Here is a 22,504-nt window from a genome sequence, read left to right on the forward strand (position 1 = left end):
GAAGAAAAAAAAAAAAAGATTTGGGAGGAGGAAGTGTTACCGGAGGAATGGATGGAAGGTATTGTGTGTCCCATTTTATGTGTCCCAAAAGCGCGAAATTGGATCGCGCGATCACACTACTGAGCTCCTGCCTACAAGATACTGTCTCAAATTTTATGCCACCGTCTATCATCGATTACAAGAGAGTTCGTGAGGCAATATCAGACTGGATTCATGGATGAACGCGCTACAACGGACCCGATGTGCGCCATCCGCCAGGTGTTATTGAAATGCCGCGAATACAATGTGCCCACATATCACTTCTTCATCGATTTTAAATCAGCGTATGATACAATCGATCGAGACCAGCTATGGCAGATTATGCACGAATACGGATTCCCAGTTAAACTGGTACGATTGATCAAGGCGACGATGAATCGAGTGATGTACGTAGTTCAAGTATCAGGGACAAAATTAAGAGGCTACGGTGGGCGGGTCACGTCATCAAGATGTCGAATACCAACCCGATTAAAATGTTTCTCGAGGGCAATCTGACCAGTACTTGCACCAGACTTGGTGCAAAAGTGTACTAGGTGGGTCGATCAAGTGGAGAACGACTTGCGGACACTTTGTAGAATTCGGAACTGGAGACGCATAGCCATGGATCGAGTCGAATGGAGACAACTTCTACGTACAGCAGATGACACTCAGGCCTTAGTCTGACTGGTAAGGTAAGTATGAATGAAAATACTTTGCATTAAAATACAAAAATTAGTATATCTTCGATGTACAGGGGATGGCCAAAATGTTTGGGATAGGCAACTTTTTTTCTCCCACAAAAAAATTCAACATGCTGTAATTTTTCATAGAGTGCATCAAAAAATCTCAAATTTTGACTGTTTGTCAACCTATTATGTGTGCATAATTGGTACAAATTTGAGCTCGATTGATTCATATTTCGCAAAGTTAGAACCGTTCGGGTAAAACACTATTTTTTAGACAACTTATTTTTGAGCTGTCATAACTCGGAAACCAGTGAACCAAATTGAATGAATTTTTTAACGTTTATCAACAATATATTGATATTCAATACGACGTTATAAAATGTAATATTTTCTCACGGCGAATTAAGTTATATCGGGTTGAAATTTTTACCCATATAGAGGAAAATAAGTAAAATTAACAATACCACACAAAAATTATTAAATGTGTTTTTCTTTCAATCTAAACAGGCTCTAATATATCTGACTAGAGATAATTTGAGAATAGAAGTGGAAAATCTTTGGATATCAACACTAAAATTTATTCACATTAATGTAAAAAAAATACATTTTTTCGAGAAAAATCCAAAAAGTGTCAATCCATGATAACTTTTTTCAACGTTTAAAAAGTATCTATGTTTTAATAGTTTGTGAAGCATTTACATATTGTTAGTGTACGTTCAAAATTTCATTCAATTCGGTTTACTGGTTTCCGAGATATGACAGCTCAAAAATGCGTTGTCTAAAAAAAGGTGTTTTACCCGAACGGTTCTAACTTTGCGAAATATTAATCAATCAAGCCCAAATTTGTACCAATGGTGCACATATAATAGGTTGACAAACAGTCAAAATTTGAGATTTTTCGATGCTCTCTATGAAAAGTTATAGCATGCTGAACTTTTTTGTGAGAGAAAAAAAAGTTGCCTATCCCAAACATTTTGGCCATCCCCTGTACCTTCTATAATTTAACTTCTTGGCACCATCAGCATTCCATATACAAGCGTCGAATATCGTCTAAAGAAATTTTATCAAACTTAGCATCCCAAAACCCTTCCGTTGAAATGTTCTTCTAAGTATCTAAGTTTTTTTGCTCTCCACCCAAAAACCTCAAAGTCAGACCAAATTCGGGTCAGACAGAAGAAATTCTTCGCCGTCGCTGGCAGTCAGTCAAGGATGCGCCCAAAATGTGGAGCATTCTCCTGGAAAAAGTAAGAACACAACACATCATCAGGCAAAAGCAAAACGCGCGAACCCGAATGCACTCCACACTCGACTCTGATATGCTATTGCTGACTGATGCCCAAATGAGAAACAGACACCAGCCCTTGCCTTGATTTGGCAGCGTGCACTTGGGTTGGGTTGGGTTGATGTTGATGGTTGGGGCAAACAACAAGACCAAGAGAAATAACCCCGGCCAGATAATTGCTACTAATTTTACGATTTCGCAGAAAAGCGACCAGAAGACAAATTAATCTTTTGTGCACGTTGCGTTGTTGAAATGTTCGTCGTCCGGAGCGAGCGGGTGCATTTTTGACGGAATTCTCCGAGGATTCGCTGCAACAGCAGCAGCAGCAGCATGCATCAAAAGCATGTGAGTGTGTGAACGATGCTTGATGATGATGACGATGATTGGCAGTAGAAGAGCCCTGTATAATCAATTTTGCGTTTCGATATTTCTATTTAATGAGAAGCTTTCACCAGCTTTCAAGGTAAGTTCAGCCGAAGTGCCAATGATTGGCAGTTCGTGTCTATTGGAAGGACTGTGGGAATGAAATCTCTTGATTAGTACACGATTTACTTTACAGACTGGCATTTATATACACAATGATAACTGCACAAAATTATACATTAAGACTGAGATAGCCGTTTCAACGCAATAACATCCAGTTCCAGTACAAAAATTCCAAATCAATACATCAGGAACTCATCATGTACTTTCGAAAAACAAGACTTCAAGAGGTTGTATTAGACTTTTCATAGCTCTATAAAGTTTCGCCAGCAACTTCTTCGAAAACTGCTTCAAGTATTCCACTAGAAATTCTCTTTGAAGCTTTCGAAAATAAAAAACAACTCCAGCGCTTGCACAACAATTTCGACTTGAAACTTATCTGGAGACTTCCTCACGTATACCAAAAAAATGTATGCATTTTAAAGCCCCAAGCACACTCTCGAAAGCGCGTTTTACTTTTCATAATTTCTTTTTAAACACGTTTTCGCACTAGATATTCAAAACTAGATCGCTCTTATAAAATAACTGAAGTTATAGTTTTGATCGAATAATTAGGAAATGTATGAGCATAATTTGGAAGAATTTCTTACAGGATGTTGAGATATTTGTTGCAAGACGTACGTTGTTCCAAAATCTTATCTTAAAATCTTGAAAAACAAATTCATCGATGTATGAATTTCAACTAGGAGTAAATACAATAATTGCTCCAGAAAGCGTGTTGGCATTTTTTAAGAGTTAATTTAGCCGTAGTTACTATCTGTTTTCGTTACAATTGACAATGCATCCTTCAACGAGTTAGGAGTAACCATCCAAAATAGCATTAATTACGTTTGCACCACAGTCTTAGACCAAATTTACATTCAGCTCTTAAGTAGTGCATAACTCACGTATAGTTGAATACCATAGAAAAATTAAGCCATATCATTTTTCAAGTGTAAAACAAGTAGTTAACCATAATAGATCAATGGAAGGTTGGATATGTACATAAGAACTATCAAAGGTCGGACTCGATTATACGGAACTTGAAAAAAAAATACTTCGGATCTGGACAATCGAGTCATTTTTTTCATTTAATCAGCTTATCGTGTAATTGTACTTTCATTGGTTTGAGAGACGAACCAGCCAAGGGCTGAAAGTCTCTTTAATAAAGACAAATCAATCAATCAATCAATACTTTCATTGGTGTTTCTTCTGGGGATTTTTCCAAGATGTCCTACTGATTCTCCAGAAACTTGCTTCTGGAAACTTCTACAGAATTTTTATCCGGAGTTTTCATCTAGGAGCTTCATTTTTCAGTGGATTCCTGTTGATTCCTTCATTTTATGAATTTCTTAAGGGAATTCTTCAGAAATTCCTCCGTGGATTTTAGAAGTTTAAAACTAATTCGTTTTGGGAACAGGATTTAAGTCTGGAGTCCAGGAATTCGATCTTGGTATTTCTTCAGCAGGTCCTGAAAGAATCCGAGAAGAAGCTCCTAAAAAATCCCGTTTATCCTGAAGGTTTCCCACAAGGAAATCTTGGGGGATTTTCAGTAGAAACTTCTAGTGGATTCCCCGAAATAACTTTTGGGTGATTTCTATCAATACCCCGTCCTCCCAATTCAAAATGAATGAGAAACATTCATTTTGACTGAGCAAGAGGTGTAACACATAAATTCAAATCAACATCAAATATGTTTGTGTTTTCAAAACCATTTGAGTTGTACAAATATTCTTGGCAACACTGTGCCCTGCGAGTAACTCTTTCACTCATTCGGAAAGACATCATATAGTGGTCACTCACCAACACAAAAACACATAACTGTCAAACGACTCTATCAAAACATCAAAAACAAGAAACGGAGCAAAAGGTGCGAAATATTGAGTAATTATGGAACTAAAGTTACTAGCGCTGGGAATATAATTACAGGTAAGCAGAAACTAGTGACTATCGGCGAAATCTGAATGGGTCTTTTCGTTGTATGCCCCAAAAAAAAGATAGTGCGCACATCAACAGGAGCTGCTTTTCATTAGCCGTTTAGGTACCATTCATGTTTGTTTTCTACAGCCTGTTAGGGGGGAAAACATACAAAGAAACGAGCCATTCTTGAATTTGGAATCGAGTTGGGGAATTTTGTGAGAGTTATTATGGTTTTTGATTGCATGACCGGTTTGTTTTGTTTTGTTACAGGTGTAACCAAAAGGAGTCCAGCTTCGGCCGCAGCTGTTTAGGAAAGTTTTATGCGATACGTATCGTCGAGGGTGTTGAGTTGAAGGATTTTGTTTTGTTTACTTTTCGTTTTAGGGTTGTCCTGGCTTCAGATCGGCAGCAGAGAAAACTCCTAGAGATTTGCCATTTTCGTCGGCGAGTTCGTAGGAAGAGCTCCCAACCCGGGCGACAACAGTGCATGGGAGGTAGCAGGGGCCCAATTTAGCGTTGTAGTTATTTGGAGCTGATGATTGTCGGAAGTTTCGTTTGAATACTTTTTGACCCACAGTGTAAGTAGGTGCAAACGCCTTATGCCTTAGATTGTAAGATTGTGAATTTTTACTAAACTGTTTTTGTAGGTTTCTGTGAACCAATTCATAAATACATTGATCTATCTGAAGTTTTCGATTTATTCTTTCGTCCTCTGAAAGATCTTCGGTGTCATAGTCCACGCGATGTTCGTCTCCACGGCTCACTATCTCGTGACCAAACAGAATTCGATAAGGGCTGAAACCGGTAGAACCGTGTGGTGTGGTATTGATGGCGTATTCTATTTCTGGCACTCGAGTGTCCCATAACTTCTGATTAGACCTGGCATAGGTACGAATGCAGGCGTTGATGGTTCTATTTAGGCGCTCCACTGGATTGGATTGACTGTGGTGCCTAGGGTTTGTCCAGTGTTGGACACGAAACTTTTGTAGCAAGTCTTTGAAGTGGGTAGATAAGAAGGTTGACGCGTTGTCCGAGATGAGGCACTCGGGGGTGGAATACCTTCGAAACCATTGGTTCTCCAGGATTTCACACACTTTTGGAGCTGATATTTGTCTTACGGGGCACAGTAAACAAAATTTGGAGAAAATGTCCATCACGACAAGCAGATGAGCGTGTCCTGATTTGCTCCGGGGCAACGATTGAATGAAATCGATCGCGATTAACTGAAAAGGTTTTGTGGCCAGCCTGGGTGATCCAACAGCCGGGTGTTGAGAGCGATTCGCTGGTTTACTCTCTTGGCATACCGAGCATTTCCGGATGTGCAATCGAACATCCTCAGCTAGGTTGGGCCAGTAGTACTTCTTTTTAATTCTTGCTATGGTTTTGTCCGTGCCGAGGTGTAGGGCATCGTCATGTTCCTCTACCAGCACATTTTCGCGCATTTCCTTAGGGACACAGATCTTCCACTCAAAGTGATAGTCCAGTGTGTCTCCCTGAGTGGACACAAGCTTTTTAAGAACCCCGTTATCTAGCCGAAAGTCCTTATATTTCTCGGGTTCCTCCTGGACATTTCTGATTAGTTTAGTGTACCAATCTGGTCTCTGTTGATGTAGAGATAGGACTTCAACGGACCTCGAGAGGGTATCAGGCACCACGTTGTCGATTCCACGACGGTGTCTGATGACCATATCATGCCGTTGGAGTTCTATACTCCATCGACAGAGACGAGACGAAGTTCGCCAACTACTTCGCAAGATATATGTAAGTGCTGAAGCGTCGGTTATCACCGTGAACTTCGATCCCTCCACGTAACATCGGAACTTTTCTATGGACTTTAGGACAGCCAGGGCCTCCTTCTCCGTGGCAAAGTACCGTTGTTCTGGGCCGGTCAGCTTTTGGGAAAAGTACGCTATGGGCTGTTCGGCGCCGTCTCGTTCCTGAGTCAAGACTCCGGCAATAGCCGTGTCACTGGCATCGCAATGGATGCAAAACGGTCTGGTAAAATCGGGATTGGCTAGTATCGGAGCACTTATAAGGAGCTCCTTGATTTTATTGAACGATGACTCAGCGGACTCATTCCAACGAATGGATTTAGGTTTGTCCCTCAAGAGATCGGTTAATGGTCGTACAACTTCACTATAACTGGCAATAAATCGCCGGTAATAGTTGCACATGCCGAGGAAGCGCCTCAAAGCACGGATGCTGTTGGGACGTTCGATGTTAATGATGGCCTCCACTCGGTCAGGGTTAGGTTTAAGGCCGTCCGTGGTAAGAATGTACCCCAGGTAGGGAAGCTCAGAGAGGCAAAACTTAGATTTTTGAAGATTGATCGACAGATTAGCCCTGTTCAATCTTGAGGCGATTTCTCTTAGTAATTGGACGTGCTGCTCGAAGGTCTCAATTACGACGATAATATCGTCTAAGTAGACGAAAACGTGAGGTTCGAGTTCACCCGCGCCCAATACTCGGTCCATAAGTCTGGACAACGTCGCTGGACTGTTGACCAGACCGAAAGGCATGCGGGTGAACTGGAACAGTCCACGCCCTAATACCGAAAAGGCAGTGAATTTTCTCGATTTAGGGTGGAGAGGTATCTGAAGGAAGGCTTTTGATAAGTCGATCGTGGAGATAAAGTTGCACGGTCCGACTCGGCTGAGGATTCTATCCGCGTGTGGCAAGGGATATGAATCCCGAACCGTCCGCTCATTTAACTTTCGTGCATCTAAGCAAAGTCGGACAGTTTCGTCAGGTTTATCAACTGGGACCAACCTCAAGGCCCAGTTGCTATACGAGCGCTCAATAATTCCGGCTTCAAGTAAACTGTCCAACTCGTTGTTGATTTGTTCCTGGCGCTTCGGCGACGTGGGGAAAGGGTTGATGCGCACTGGAGCTAATTTCTTAGCTTCTTCAGTGAGCTCAATTCTATGGGCAATCAGAGGAGTGGTTTCCAATGTACCCTCACGAGCTACTTTGAATTGGGTTTTGATCGATTCCAGTTCTTGAAGTTGGTCTACCGTCAAGGGGCATACTTCGGGACTGGCTTGTATCTCTTCAACCGACACTGGTTGTATGGTTGGCATTATACCGAATGCTTTCCAAAAGTCTGTACCTAACAGTAAGCGCCTTTTAAGTTCTGGAACCACTAAGGTCGCGATCAATTTAGTTTGACCGTTAAACGAAACTGGGAGGTTTACATAACCCGTTACGTCTAGTTTTTGTCCACTGGCCGTGATCAGGTCGACATCAGCGGGGAAAACTTTTAATTTACATGTTCTGATCAATTTTAGGGATCCTACCCCTAGAATACTCCGGTGGGCTCCACTATCGAGAAGTCCGACAATTGGAGTGTCAAAAATCGTTACTTGTACGAATGGGCGGTCGTCGTCCTCTAAACGAACGAACAGTTCCTCAACCTGAGTCTCTTCGGCAAATTCATAGTCGGTATTCTGGGTTTTACGGTAACCACACTGATAAAGGTTGTCTGATAAGGGTTTAGATGAGGGATTTAGGTGCGCTACTGGACTGACCTGCCCTCTCAGGTAGTCTACTGGTAGTTTTTTGCGCAAAATGGGCAATTTTTCGTTTCTACCTGGTGTAGACCACACCGGAGACAAAATTTATAGCGCGGTGCATTGCACTCCGTATGGCTATGTCCACGACGTCGGCAGTTGAAACAAGTGCCCTCTGCCGGTGGGATGTAACTGTCAATCCAAGGTGGAGGCGCCCTAGACTCTTCGGATTTCCTCACTTGTTGGTTCCCCTGTTTCGTAGGTTTCGGAGAATCGCGTGACGGTTTGTTCACTGGTTGTTCTTCTTCCGAGTGTTCTTTTTGCGACCGATAAAAGCTCTTCGATTTGTAGGTTCGTTTTGGCTCCTCGGGTGGAGGTTTTGATTTATTCATCGGTTCTCGTGTGATTTCGTTCGCCTGGGCTTTAACTCGCGACGTGGGTTGATCTTGAGCACTTGGGGCATACTTATACCAATACGTCGCATCTAGCTGCCTCCCAAATCTCTTCAGATCGGCCAAGTTGTTTATATTCGACGCGACCGCGTGGCCTTTATAGTCCGCACGTAAGTTCCGCATGACTATTTCAAATTTCTTGCCTTCGGAGAGGGGTTTTGTAAGAGAATTGAAGATTTTCTGCATCTCCGATAGATAATCAGAAAATCTCTCTTTCGGCCCCTGTTTTCGCGAGATGGCCTTGATTTCATTTACGTGGTCGTGGTCCGGACTCAAAAATTCGCGTTTCAGTTCCGTAATAAGCTCATCCCAATCACCGAAATCTTCATTTTCGACACCCGACATGAACCAAGATTTCGCTTGATCCTTGAAAAGATAGATCGCGGACCGGTAAAGCTCTCTTTTCGAAACGTTTTCTGACTTCGCGTAAAATTCAATTTCTTTGATGAATTTCATCAAATTCTGGCCATTATCTCTGCCATCATATTTGATGTTCCATTCAGAGATTGGCCGGCGTTTGTGATAATCGCGACGACGACGGGATCTTTGGGCTCTGACCTCTGCTCTGACTACCGGACGATCCGACGACGACGAAGAATTCGCGGATTCCGAATCTGTAACCGATTCCGAAGTCTGTACCTGCTGAATCGGGTTAGACTTGGACTTTTTTCGAAGTGAGAACTTTCGCAAAACCGTTTCCGATTGATTTGCATCCGTACTGACGTCCGGCTGCGGCCATCCCATGGGATATGGCGGGAAACCAAATGGATACCACGCGGCGAGGGCTCCTAGATTCGGTTTGGACGGTTGTCTGAAAGATTTCAATACGCGGCGATTCGAAGAAGTAACCGGACCAACCGCACCCAATTCACCCAATTCATTACCATCCGAAGTCCCTGCACTAGTGTTGTCCCTGTTCCTTCTTTTGGAGTTTTTCTGAGATCGCTCAGCTCCCTGTTGAGACTGATTTGTCTTAGGAATTGCTCCCAATTTCAATTTTGAGACTGAACGAACAATTTCCTGCAACATGTCTTCTCTAACCGACTGAATGGGCGAAAATATGGAAAAGTGTGTGTTAATAAGCCCTCGAATTGCACTGCGGAGCTTATCAAAGTCATTGAGATCCTCATCGGTCTCGGCATGCTCTTGAGCTCTACGAACCCGCGCGAAATAGTGGACCAACCGCGACTTTAGGCTGTCCTTCAATCCCTCAAAACGTTTCTCATTTTCCAAGTAAGCTCGAATTTGCTCAACATTGGAATCAATAATCTTGATTTCGTTATCGACTGTTACGTTACACCTCGAAAAATCCAAATCCAGTCTATCGGTATCTTTTTCCTCCTTCAACCGATCTCTAAGTCTTCGCTGTATCGCAGATCGAGACTCAGTTGGCTCAAATTGAACCGCTCGAATCGCCAATTCATGCTCGATTTCGTGCTTTTCAAGATGATGCACCATCAAACCCTTGTATTGCAACTCGAGTTCCAAATCCATTTTGACTAATCACTTAAATTCGTTTGAAGAACGAAAAATTAAAAACCCGAAAAGGTGTCTTCCCCTCCGCTAGGGGGCAGTAGAGAAATAAAGTTTTAGGACGAATGCTAATTTGAATTTAATTTTGCTGGGCCCCCACGTTGGGCGCCAATTTGTAGCCTCTCGGCTGCTCAGTGGGGGAAAATGCAGGAGGGAAATTTCATAGAGCATGGGGTCGTTTACTATGATTAACACCGCCGCGAATACTAACAGCACTCCTTTGCCACTCACCTAAACGGGAGATGGATTTGTTTGCCAATTATCAGATCCGGGGTACTTCAATACTCAAGGTGGATTAGAATCGAGGTAGAAAACTTCATTCAGCGGACCAGTCTGAAAAAGGCCCCTTTTAGGGCACGGAAAACTAATGGAAATTTAAATGTATATCCAAAGTAGGGCTTGCGTGTTGAAATAAAGGCCAACTACTATAAAATTTTGCTTACATTTCTAAGGTTTTATTTGCCCTCACAGGAGCATTCTACGACATTAACAATTTGACGTGCACAACATTTACATAAGGTGTACTTGCGGTTTGTTTGGGGGGGTTCGTTGGCGGTTGGCGTAGCACGGGGAATGATCGTCGCCCTTCCTGGCGAAATCGACGCCCTTCCTGGCGGAGGTGCCGGGCGGTATGGAGGGACCCTGGCGGTTCGCCAGATCAACACTCTCCGGTGAATGGGCCAGGCGGTATGGAGGGACCAGGCGGTTGCCGGATCGATGCTCTCCGTTTGACGGGCCGGGCTTGATGGAGGGACCAGGCGGTTGCCGGATCGATGCTCTCCACTAGAGGGGCCGGGCGTGATGGAGGGACCAGGCGGTTGCCGGATCGATGCTCTCCACTAGAGGGGCCGGGCGTGATGGAGGGACCAGGCGGCTGCCGGTTCGGTGATCTCCGATAGAGGGGCCGGGCTTGATGGAGGGACCAGGCGATTGCCGGATCGATGCTCTCCAATAGAGGGGCCGGGCTTGATGGAGGGACCAGGCGGTTTGCCGGTTTGCATGCACGGCGTGTTTCCTTTGTAGCCTACAAGCTACAAATGTGGAACCAGCGGTTACACTATAAAGAACGGCAGAAGGGTTCCCAGCAGGAACTTCTGGTGGTTTTGCAGAAGCAAATCTTAGAGAATTCCCAAAGGCAACTCCTGAGACACTCAAAGAAGCAATTCCTGGAGAGTTCCTTTAATCTAGGAAGAAACTTTTGGTAAAATCGGAGTTAGAAATCCTGGAGAAATTAGATAGAATCCAGCAAAATATATTGGAAGTATTTAAAATCGAAGTTCCAGAAGGAATTACTGCTGAACAAATACCAAAAAGAGCTCCAGAAAAACTCCTACAGAGAACTTCTGGAGAAATTTTTGGATGAGTTCCATAAGGATTAGCTGGAAAACTACCGGAAAAAAAAGAAGAAACTCCTGATGAAATCATTAAAACAACTTTTGAATTCATTCCAGAAAGAAATTCTTGGGCAACCCCACAAGAAGCTGCTGGAGGAATATCTGAAATAATTTAAGGGGCGATTTCTTAAAATAAACTTGGAAGAACTGCCGTAGGAAATTCCGAAGAATCGGAGGAACATTTTTAAGAATTACGATAGAACATCTTGGATTAGTTTCAAGACGAATGTCTTGATTTAAATCCAGAATCATTTTCTTTTTGTCATACTTATCTTTCGAATCCTGGTGCAATTCCAGAAGGAATCCCCGAAGAAACTCCAGAAAAAAAAATAAACAAGGACAACTGGGTTAATCCGAGAAGGTACTCTCATCGAACTCCAAGAGATCACTAAAGAATGTTCACAGCAAACAATAGATGATGAAAATGCCCTAATTCGTACAGCTCTCATACACATTCACATTGTGTTTGGTTTGTTTTACAACTGACACACAAGTTTGTTTGATATGTATGAGTCTCATTTCGTTCAAATGCTTATTTATACTTATTATACTACTTCTATCATTCTTCTTGTTATCATCAATGCTTGCAGCAAATCGCAGATTTTATACAAGCATTGAAGCGGTCAGGCCTACTGTGTAGCCTCATTGAATATTGACATGGATATTAATTCCACAGTAAAGCTGAAGAGCGGTGACATGTCTTGTACCAACCGCTCAGTATTGTATATATGTAGTAAAAATGTATACGTTGGGAGTGGCATTGCTAAAAAAGTTAATGTCACTCCGTTGAGGGTCTTCTTCCTGGGATGGGACGAAGGAAATTAAATTTACCATTTCTCCGAAAATCTGTTTCTAAATTTAACCATTTCTGATAAGAGCGATCGCTAACCACAAAATTCAGTCAATTGGGACCATATGGCGTTCAAAAGTTCAAGCACTGATACAAAAAGGAAACAATGTTAAATACCTTTCTCTATTTTGAGTTTTAATTAGCTTTCATTATGGGTTTCTAAACACAAATTTTAAGGTAAGTTTTGAGATGACCACTTTCAAGAAACTCATAAACGCCAAATTTCTTTAATGCTTTTCTTGAATAAAACAGTTTATTATTAAGAATAAATGAGCTGCAGATAAAACATTTGAGAGAGCGCTAAGAGTAATTAAGCTAGAATGTGGACGTATAACAGTGTTGCAAATTTTTGAATAAGGCACGGAGAAAATATAAAATATATCGCGGTAAACAAAACTGATTAGGGAATGTCCATAAATTACGTCACGCTTTGAGGAGGGAGGGGGTTCAGCAAAGTATGACAACTCATATAAAAATTCCAGAGGTCCCATACAAAGAGTGTGACATTGGGGAGAGGGGGAGGGGTGGGGTTAAAAATGGACAATTTTAGCGTGACGTAATTTGGGGACGTTCCCTAATGTATTTTGAGAAAACTCATATCAAACATTTCAAGGATCAATAATGTTTCGTAACAAAAAAAATGGTCAAAGTCAATTTTAGAAATGTCAATACTGCTGCAATTAAGCTTCGTAGAAAGCATTTTTTTTTAATAAAAAATCATAAAAAAATAGATTTTTTTTTCATTTATAGTTATGCAATCTTTCAGCGGGATTCATTTTGACATATTCGACCGCATTCATATTTACTGTTACGATTTTCTCTTCTTGTTGATGTTTAAAATGAGTATGAACGCATTAATTGATGTTTTATCAAATAGAGTATGCACGCCCACAATTTTGAAAAACTTAAATTTCACTGCTCCCACTCGTTTATAAAGGAATAGAAATTTGTTTTTTTTTTTTTAAATAATTACCACTGTACAGGCTATGTCAAACATGGACCACTGAACTGTTATAATATACATAGTGACAGAATTCATGTGACAATAAGCAGAGACATGCTTAAGAAGGCATTTTTTAAGAGACAAATTGAGGTAGATGATAGGATAGGTTTAAGCAACTACAAATGGATTGACAACATAAATAAATAAATAACTGATGATATTTACTACTGAACTTTTCATGTCGTCATAGACGCCAACTTGTGACGTAGTTGTGAGGGTGGTGTCGATACTCTCGAAAAGTGGACAATATTCCACTTTTTTCAGCTCAATGCACTACCTTCCACGTGACCTTCGGCGTGACTGATTGACATAACTTTTGTGTTGTTCATCATTATTTGTTTACCATTTACCAGGCATCTGATGGTTTTAGTTTAAAATTCATTTGTGGTTTTTGATTTTAATTGCTCAAAACGGTTTGTTGATCGTCTAGCATCTTACACAAAATCTTGTCCATGCTGTATAGTATACTACAAGAATATGTCACAAAATCTAGTAACAAATTAAGTGTTTCAAGGATTGGCTCCAGTAACCTCCTGTTGGGTTGTCCCTTTCGGGCTCAATGGGTTCACTGGATGTTATTAATTATATAGAGCCTTGTATAGAGCTTTTAATAAGGTATCAGATGGCTAACAAATCCCAATAAACAATTCCATCGCTGATTGGTTTTGTTTGATTTTGATTGAAGTTTTATTACAGCAATAGCCACAACCACCAGTAATATGAAAACCATTGATAAAAGGTTTTATATTGTACTAGAACCTATCCATAAAACCAGGATTTAAGAGTAAACAAATCATTCCAATATGTAATCCTTCTGGCACTCATTATGACCACATTAAACCTCTTTAGAAAATTTAATAACGTCATAAACCGGCTATGAAACTGCCCGATCTCCCAAAAGATGGCGTACCGTTCGATAATTAACGAAATTTGTTGGTAGCAGAGCAAAACTATGACTGCACTGACCAGCTGTGTAGGATGTTATAGCTTATAGGTTTTATAATGGCCAAGAAGCAAGCTAGTAGATTTATTGCGGTCATCATATACAGTATCGGACAATAAAAATGCACCAAAGCCGTTTTCCCATACAAAATAGTCAACTTTGGATTGCCATATCTCAGTTATGTCTCAACCGATTGTTTTCATTTTTCTGTGACGAACTACAAAACATTTCAATTTTCAAAAACTATTGAAAAAGTTCAGTGATAACTATTGATACAAAAGTTACAGATAGGTTGAATTTTGACAATAAAAATGCACCAAGACAAAAAATTATGTAGCCAAAAATGCTGAAGTCAAATCACTATGGTGTCTTCGGCAAATATGTTTCTTGTGTGATGGCCAATAAATTTGCTGAAGACACCACAGTGATTTGACTTCAGCATTTTAGGCTACACAATTTTTTGTCTTGGTGCATTTTTATTGTCAAAATTCAACCTATCTGTATCTTTTGTATCAATAGTTATCACTGAACTTTTTCAATAGTTTTTGAAAATTGATATGTTTTGTAGTTCGTCACAGAAAAATAAAAACAATCGGTTGAGACATAACTGAGATATGGCAATCCAAAGTTGACAATTTTGTATGGGAAAACGGGTTTGGTGCATTTTTATTGTCCGATACTGTACGTGTAGTTGCATTCGTTCGATTTTTGCTAATTACAACCATTATTATCGCCATATTGAAGAATTAGCTTACGTAAGGGGGAAATAAGCAGTTTTGTTCAAATAGGCAATTAATTGATAATATGTCGTTATTGCCATAGAGCTTTTTCGCAAAAACAAACTCTTTCAACTGAGTTTTCTTCTAGTTTGAGACAGTTATTCTAAATTAATTTAATGCAGTCTTTTAGTTAAAAAAACACAACCAGCCAATTTAATATGGTCATTATCATAACCGATTTAAGAGTACGGAAACATTTTCAACCAAGTTTTGTAACAGTTTTATTGCTTCTCTTAATACGGTTTGAGAGCATCCGCAGATGATATAGCATTTTTTGACCAATTTTTAACACCCCCTGCCCCCGTAGTGTATTTTGTTATACCCAATACATGGTTCGTAGTTATTTCATAGACTCTTCCTCCCTCTTAAAATGCTACGTCATTTATGGACGGACAGTCTTTGCAACGCCTCTTCAAATTGGACTATTTAGCTGGATGATGTTCTTGAAGAGATTCTCGAGAGGTTTTAATGTATGAATCAGTTTTTCAGCAAATATTTATAAAATTGGTAACAAAAATCTTCACTGACTGTGATACAGAGCAGAACAAAACTTAGACTGCTATTTGTTAATAATTAGAAAGTTTTTACAAATAGAAACGATTTGCAAATAATTAAGAATGGGCTTTCTCAGCCAATAAAGGCAAGACAGGTACTTCATATTGCTTATCCTGTTTTTCCAAAGATGATATTGATGATAACATTTATCAATAAATGTATAAACTTTTCTTTACTCGACCATCGGAGGAGAGGATTGAAGAATGCTGTTGGCTAATGAAAATAAAAATATCAGGATTTTTTATACCAAATCAATACAGCAGTCTAACGGTTGCTTTGAAAATGTCAATGGGGTAGCGAGCCACTTGGGCAGTGGCTGGTATTTTGGGCACTTTTTCGCTATAACTCCAATTCAAAACCATTTGATTTGAAATTTTGTATACGACTAGATACTATACATACATATCTCACCGCATTCCAAAAACTGCGTGAAATAGTTCAGAATTGACTGAGTTTTATCAGAAAAATGCCCAAAATAGAAGCCCTGCCGAGATGGTTCCCCTTCCCTAAATCTTTTCGACCCTTCGCTGGTCGAATCAAGTGAAATTGCTTGTTGCAGTTGACCGCAGACATCTTTCTGAAGAAGGCCTCAACCAATTTGTCGAAACATCTGATATAAAATACCTATCTTGATTTCAATAACTGAAAAAGCTATTTTAAAATAATTTTATCATGATCTAGCCGAAATCTCGAATACAAATATGTTAGCGATTAAATTCAATTCGTTAGTATTGTTTACCTTGAGTTTGGAAATATATCCGCAGGACCATTGGTACTGCAAATTCAGTACTTGATTAAACTCCACGACGATCATTATCATCAGCTCACATTTACCAATTCACATCACATCAAACCACACAAATCATTGTCACTGTAGTGCCATGTCTTATCACCAACTGTCACTGCACTGGACTGCGTCATCAGAGACACCGTCTGAAGGCTTTTCTTATCGTCGTCCGGCTCACTTCCGCCGTTTGTTCAGCAACGTCATTCTCCAAGCTACAAGGGATCCTTCACCAGCGGCAGAAATCTGTGCAACACTACACCAAACAGCAGCAGGTGCTTCCCGGGGTGAAGATCACGCCACACTGCGATCCGTTCCGGAGGAGGCCCAATTTTTCAAACCTCATCCTAGAAGATCCCACTATCGACTGATCGTAAAAATTGAAAAATCTCTTATGCAATGGATTTTTCTTCCCTGCTGGATAGCGCGAGCCGGGCCCTGCAATGATGGTCTCCTCGGTTCCCGTGTTCTTTCGTTCGCTCCCCTTGGGCATATGCGGGACCGGAGTGTAGTAGTTGGAAGTGTTCTGGGTTGACGGTACGCCGCCGGTACTAGTTCCCTCTCGTTCTGGCTTCCGTGCTCCGATTGGCGCAATGCAGCACGGTCGCTTACCACGGTCGTCCTCGACCGTCATCGTCGTCGTCGTCGCATGTCTTTGTTCTACGCCCGTTCCGCCGAGCATTGTGTATATACACGCAGCAGCAGCAGTTACTTTCCCCATTCTTCCCATGTCCAGTTCTACCGCGTGCTCTGTCAACCACCGAACACGTCGATGAACCACGCCAAGCCAAACCACGCTGCCATACTCGAAGCCCTTCGTCGTTAAAGACCCCTTTCGTTTGCGCGCCCAACTCCGCGCTACCCACTTCCGCCTCTCGAGCTCTTGAGTGCCAGGTCGGTCCATCGCAGTCACAGAGGAGGCGCGCAACCCGCTTAAACGCATGGTCCTTTTTGCTACCTACCGTGTCCAGGCCGACAACTACGACGACGACGACGACGCAAAGTCCCTTTTGCTGAACAGCGCACACACGGACCCCGGAGCTGAGAAGAATCGGTAGTCCTGCTGATACAGCAGCAGCAGCAGCAGCAGCAGCGTCGGCGTCATCGATGGGTTAGATTCGATGATGATGACGATGATCAGTGCTGTTGGTCTGATGAGCGACCAGACGGTTTCAATGACCGTTTAATGCAAACGACTCTTCTGCTCCGTCTACTTAGGTGGCGGGTAAGGCGTGTGGAGTGGCGTAGTTGCAGCAGGCAGGCTATGCGAAGTGCATTCAGTCACGGTGCATCCAATGCACAGTGGAATGGGTGGCGAACTGGTCAAAAATCAATATTTTAGTCAATCACTGTAGATCATATAAGAATTCGATTAGACAAGGCCCTGGTAATTCATACTTTCGTAGAAACACTTCAATTTGAGTATCGAATCACTTTAAACTATATATTCGCACAGTCTGCGATTGAAGATCTGAAATATTTGATTCCCCAACATCCAAATATTCAAGTTGACTTGTCGGTCGTCTACTTTGACATTAATGAGTACATTTTAGTTGTTTGTCTCAGTACATACGACAAATAGGGGAAGAAGGTGTAAAATTGGCAGCTTGGAATAGAATCAAAGAAACTCGTAAAACATTCTCCAAATCTCTTGGAACACAAAATTTCGGGGAAGACTCTGGGAATCTATCGGAGGAGATTCCGGGAATCTCTCTGAGAAGATTTAGAGAATCTCTTGGAGGAGATTCTAGGAATCTTTCGGAGTAGATTCTGGGAATCCCTCAGAGTAGATTCTGGGAACCTTAAGGAGTAGATTTGGGGAATCTCCCAGAGTAGATTCTGGGAATCTCTCGGAGTAGATTCTGGGAATCTCTCGGAGTAGATTCTGGGAATCTCTCGGAGTAGATTCTGGGAATCTCTCGGAGTAGATTCTGGGAATCTCTCGGAGTAGATTCTGGGAATCTCTCGGAGTAGATTCTGGGAATCTCTCTGCGGAGATTCTGGGAATCTCTTTGCGGAGATTCTGGGAATCTCTTTGCGGAGATTCTGGGAATCTCTCTGCGGAGATTCTGGGAATCTCTTTGCGGAGATTCTGAGAATCTCTCTGCGGAGATTCTGGGAATCTCTCTGCGGAGATTTTGGGAATCTCTCTGCGGAGAATCTGGGAATCTCTCTGTTAAGATTCTGGGGATCTCTCTGCGGAGATTCTGGGAATCTCTCTGCGGAGATTGTGGGAATCTCTCTGCGGAGATTCTGCGATTCTCTAGGCTAAGATTCTAGGGATCTCTCTGCGGAGATTCTGGGAATCTCCCTGCGGAGATTCTGGGAATCTTTCTGCGGAGATTCTCGGAATCTCTATGCGGAGATTCTGGGAATCTCTCTGCGGAGATTCTGGGAATCTCTCTCTCTGCGGAGATTCTGGGAATCTCTCTGCGGAGATTCTGGGAATCTCTTTGCGGAGATTCTGAGAATCTCTCTGCGGAGATTCTGGGAATCTCCCTGCGGAGATTCTGGGAATCTCCCTGCGGAGATTCTGGGAATCTCCCTGCGGAGATTCTGGGAATCTCCCTGCGGAGATTCTGGGAATCTCCCTGCGGAGATTCTGGGAATCTCCCTGCGAAGATTCTGGGAATCTCCCTGCGGAGATTCTGGGAATCTCCCTGCGGAGATTCTGGGAATCTCCCTGCGGAGCTTCAGGGAATCTCCCTGCGGAGATTCTGGGAATCTCCCTGCGGAGATTCTGGGAATCTCCCTGCGGAGATTCTGGGAATCTCCCTGCGGAGATTCTGGGAATCTCCCTGCGGAGATTCTGGGAATCTCCCTGTGGAGATTCTGGGAATCTCCCTGCGGAGATTCTGGGAATCTCCCTGCGGAGATTCTGGCAATCTCCCTACGGAGATTCTGGGAATCTCCCTGCGGAGATTCTGGGAATCTCCCTGCGGATTCTGGGAATTTCTCTGCGGAGACTCTGGGAATATCTCTGCGGAGACTCTGGGAATCTCTCTGCTGAGATTTTGGGAATCTCTGCGGCGATTGCGGAAATCTTATGCAGGAGATTCTGAGAATTTTCGGCGGAGATTCTGGGAATCTCTGGAAGAAGGTTCTGAGAATCTCTCTGTTGTGAAGAATTAGCATTAAGTTAAAATTCACAAATACAAAGAAAGTAAAAAAAAGAATCTCTCTGTGGAGATTCTTGGGATCTCTGCGTAAATTATAGGAATCTCACTGCGGAGAGTCTGATCATCGTTTCATTTTGCACTTCCTCCTCCTATATATGACGTATCCTCATGTAGGTTCAACCTAATATATGCATCCACGTTCTGGTGCACATCGTCTGAAAAAGAGGGACCGCGTATGCATACAAAACACAATCATCTCCGCATATTTTTTTTTTGTTTGTTTCGCGGATGCAATTTGTTCGTTAGTTCACGGTCACGACGTCGACGACAATTCTTTCTCTTCTTTCGACAGTGACGCCACATTGCCCGTATGTATATTACTGGTATGTGTAATATTGCGAAACAGAATAAAAGCAATGACCACGATGATAATGACGACAAGTTGTGATGCTCAATTTTGATGATGGAGGGAATTTCGCAATGAATTGGGATCGTCATTGGTTTAACCCTTTAGTAGTCGCGTATTTTAAATCGTGAATGTTGTCTACAGCTATAGCGCCGCAATATCCTAAAGGGTCATATTTTGGGTGAAACTGATATTGATGACATATTGAATTGATTTCGATCAATATAAAATTCTTTGAAATAAATACGACGATAGAACTTTTCAGTCAGCAAGGTCTTAAATAAGTATTGATATTCCAAGTAAATAAGAAAAATATAATTTGATAAAAAGTATACTGTGTCCTGTAACCATATCTCAGGCCCCTCTTACACAACTCGACCTTCCCGATGAATGGAAGGATTCTGGTGATGCAGCTAAATAGGGCGCCGGCCAGTGGCCACGTCCATATCGGGAAAGGGAAGGAATGTTAGTTAGACAACCGTTACTACATGAAACCATGGAACCCACAGCATCCCCACAGTTGTCTCGGGACGGAGTATTTGCTAATATGATAGGAGAAGTGTGGTACTTAGAGCAACCTTTTGCTGTTGATATGATCTAGTAGTAATATAAAAATACGCATCGCGGTCTTTTTACAGCTTCGAATAGTTTTGTCTCGCATAACTATTGTTTTCGTTTCTGCGCGAGACGATACTGAACGCGATCGATTATGCTGCAATATTTACTCACCCCATACAGGAGCGATGCATGCACGCACAGCAAAGAACAACACAATACTCCAAAAGTCACTTCAAAAATTTCTCTAGAAATTTTGGATGAAGAAACCCGCTTCTGTCGAAGCAATGGTGCATGTGCAGTTGATAAAATCATGGAAATACGGCATCGACCCCTTTGCACTCCAAACGAATAATATACCCAACCCATCCTGATAGTGTTTCACAGTTTCTCTGAACCAGTCTAAATAGTTGCACCAAGGCATAAACAACGATGAGGGAATCGACTAAGTAGAAGAGAAAATTGATATTTCTACTCATATGTGACATTAGTCTTAATAGTTCGTGACATTAGATACGTATCGTAGGGTCTTGTACCATTTGGGCAGGTGTACCTATTTTGGGCACTTGCCGCTATAACTAAATCAATTTCAAACCGATTGATTTGAGTTTTTGTAAAGAGTTAGGTACTGTACATACTTAACTCTATACAAAAATTCAAATCAATCCGTTTGAAATTGACTTAGTTATAGCGATAAGTGCCCAAAATAGGTACACCTGCCCAAATGGTACAAGACCCTATCGTGACATTAGATACGTAGTTCGTATGCACGGACTACGAAGTGCCCATGGGTGCAGTGAAGTAAAACTTACACATATGTAAGTATATTAATACTTAATTATGTTGTTCAAAACTAGAACACAGACAGTCACAGTAAGTTTCATATATTTCATGTAGATACCACGGGCGAAATGTATAGCTAAATAAATGCTTTTAGCTGATTCGCACCCACATCCCGGAGATTGCGAGCTGCTTATTAGAATTCAACTGAGCGTCCTTCTAAGTTCCCGCAACAGTGCCCATTCCAAAGACATGAAAAAAGCAAAACTCAACTGAAGGTTTTCAACCAATCACACTGTGGTGCTGTTTGGGCAAAATAAACGAATGGATGATTAATCACCGTTTAGTAAGTCACTTGGATAATTACTAGATTCTCCATTGTAAGTGTTGGTTATTTTGTGTCGGGAGTGTTACCGAGAATTTCGTGATTTGTGTTGCGTGAAATGTTAAAATGTTAAATGGCAGGTAATACTCGTAATTAGTGTAGGTTCCACCCAGCTAAAAGCTCCCGATAGGTTAGATAGGACAAGATCAGGCTCCACCACCCTAAAAGAACCTATCATTACGCTACATTCCGTAGTGCACAAACCTACCACCAGAGGGACTGGTTACCATCCACTGGGCGGCCATGAGGGGTGGCCTAAGATGCCATTAAGAAACGGGACTGTTGGAGAGGGCAATGACCGAGGAATGAGGTCATGAACCTCAAGGCGGTCGACGACTCTGTATTCGTTCACTTGCCCAGAGTTCGTCGACCAAGACAGCTGAAAGCTAAATAGTGAAGCGAGAGAAAGATTAGAAAGTTTTGGAGAAGTTTGAAAAGTAAAAGTAGTTAGAGAAGTGGACAGAGCGGAAGTGAAGGGGACTGCAGGTAATACTAGTAATTCCAGTTTGTAATGCCCTCCCCGTATAACAGAACCCCGCCGTTTTTGACTTGAAAGTGTCCGACCGATTTCCCTACGTCGTCTCCGTGACCATCTGGGCGAATTCCGGTACAGAACTTACCGAAGGCCGATCCGTCACCATATCGGCAGGACGGAGACGCGTAGGAGGTTCAGGAACCCGTGTAGTGCCACCCCAAACCACCCAAACCCGAAGGACGTTGCCGTTGTTCATAGCGGTGTAGAGTATCGTGCGCCGCCATCGCGTACGCCAGCGGTACGAAGGCCTGCGCACCGCCATCGCGCACAGTATCCAGGACGCAGTGGAGACCAGGAGTGGTGGAGTGCTGCAGTAGAGGGGCCCCCAACGATAAGCTCAGGTTAGCTATAAGGAAGTGGGAGATAAAGGGAGAAGGAAGTGCCAGAAATATACAGTGTAAAACCTGAATAAAGTGTAGTTGTCCGTGTAGTGCTGTTGTGGTTATCTATTTCTAAGTGCGAGCGTTCCCTGCCCGCGAGTGAGCGTGCCGACCCTGAGGCTATTGAGTCGGGGAGTCTCAGTACTGCTCCCGACCGACTTACCCGATAATTAC

At 42.2% G+C, this 22,504-nt stretch overlaps 1 protein-coding gene across 1 annotated transcript in view; it reads right to left on the reverse strand.

Moving 5' to 3' along the window:
* LOC134291752 (uncharacterized) overlaps positions 1 to 17,099 on the reverse strand; it is a 36,949-nt gene extending 19,850 nt beyond the window's left edge. Inside the window, exon 1 of the mRNA XM_062859901.1 lies at positions 16,126 to 17,099. Coding sequence (XP_062715885.1) covers positions 16,427 to 17,074 — 648 coding nt within the window. The 5' untranslated portion in view covers positions 17,075 to 17,099 and the 3' untranslated portion in view covers positions 16,126 to 16,426. The remainder of the gene's footprint in view (positions 1 to 16,125) is intronic.
* Positions 17,100 to 22,504: the final 5,405 nt, after the last annotated feature.

This window comes from Aedes albopictus, chromosome 3 (genome assembly GCF_035046485.1).
Source record: "Aedes albopictus strain Foshan chromosome 3, AalbF5, whole genome shotgun sequence".
Lineage (NCBI taxonomy): Eukaryota > Metazoa > Arthropoda > Insecta > Diptera > Culicidae > Aedes > Aedes albopictus.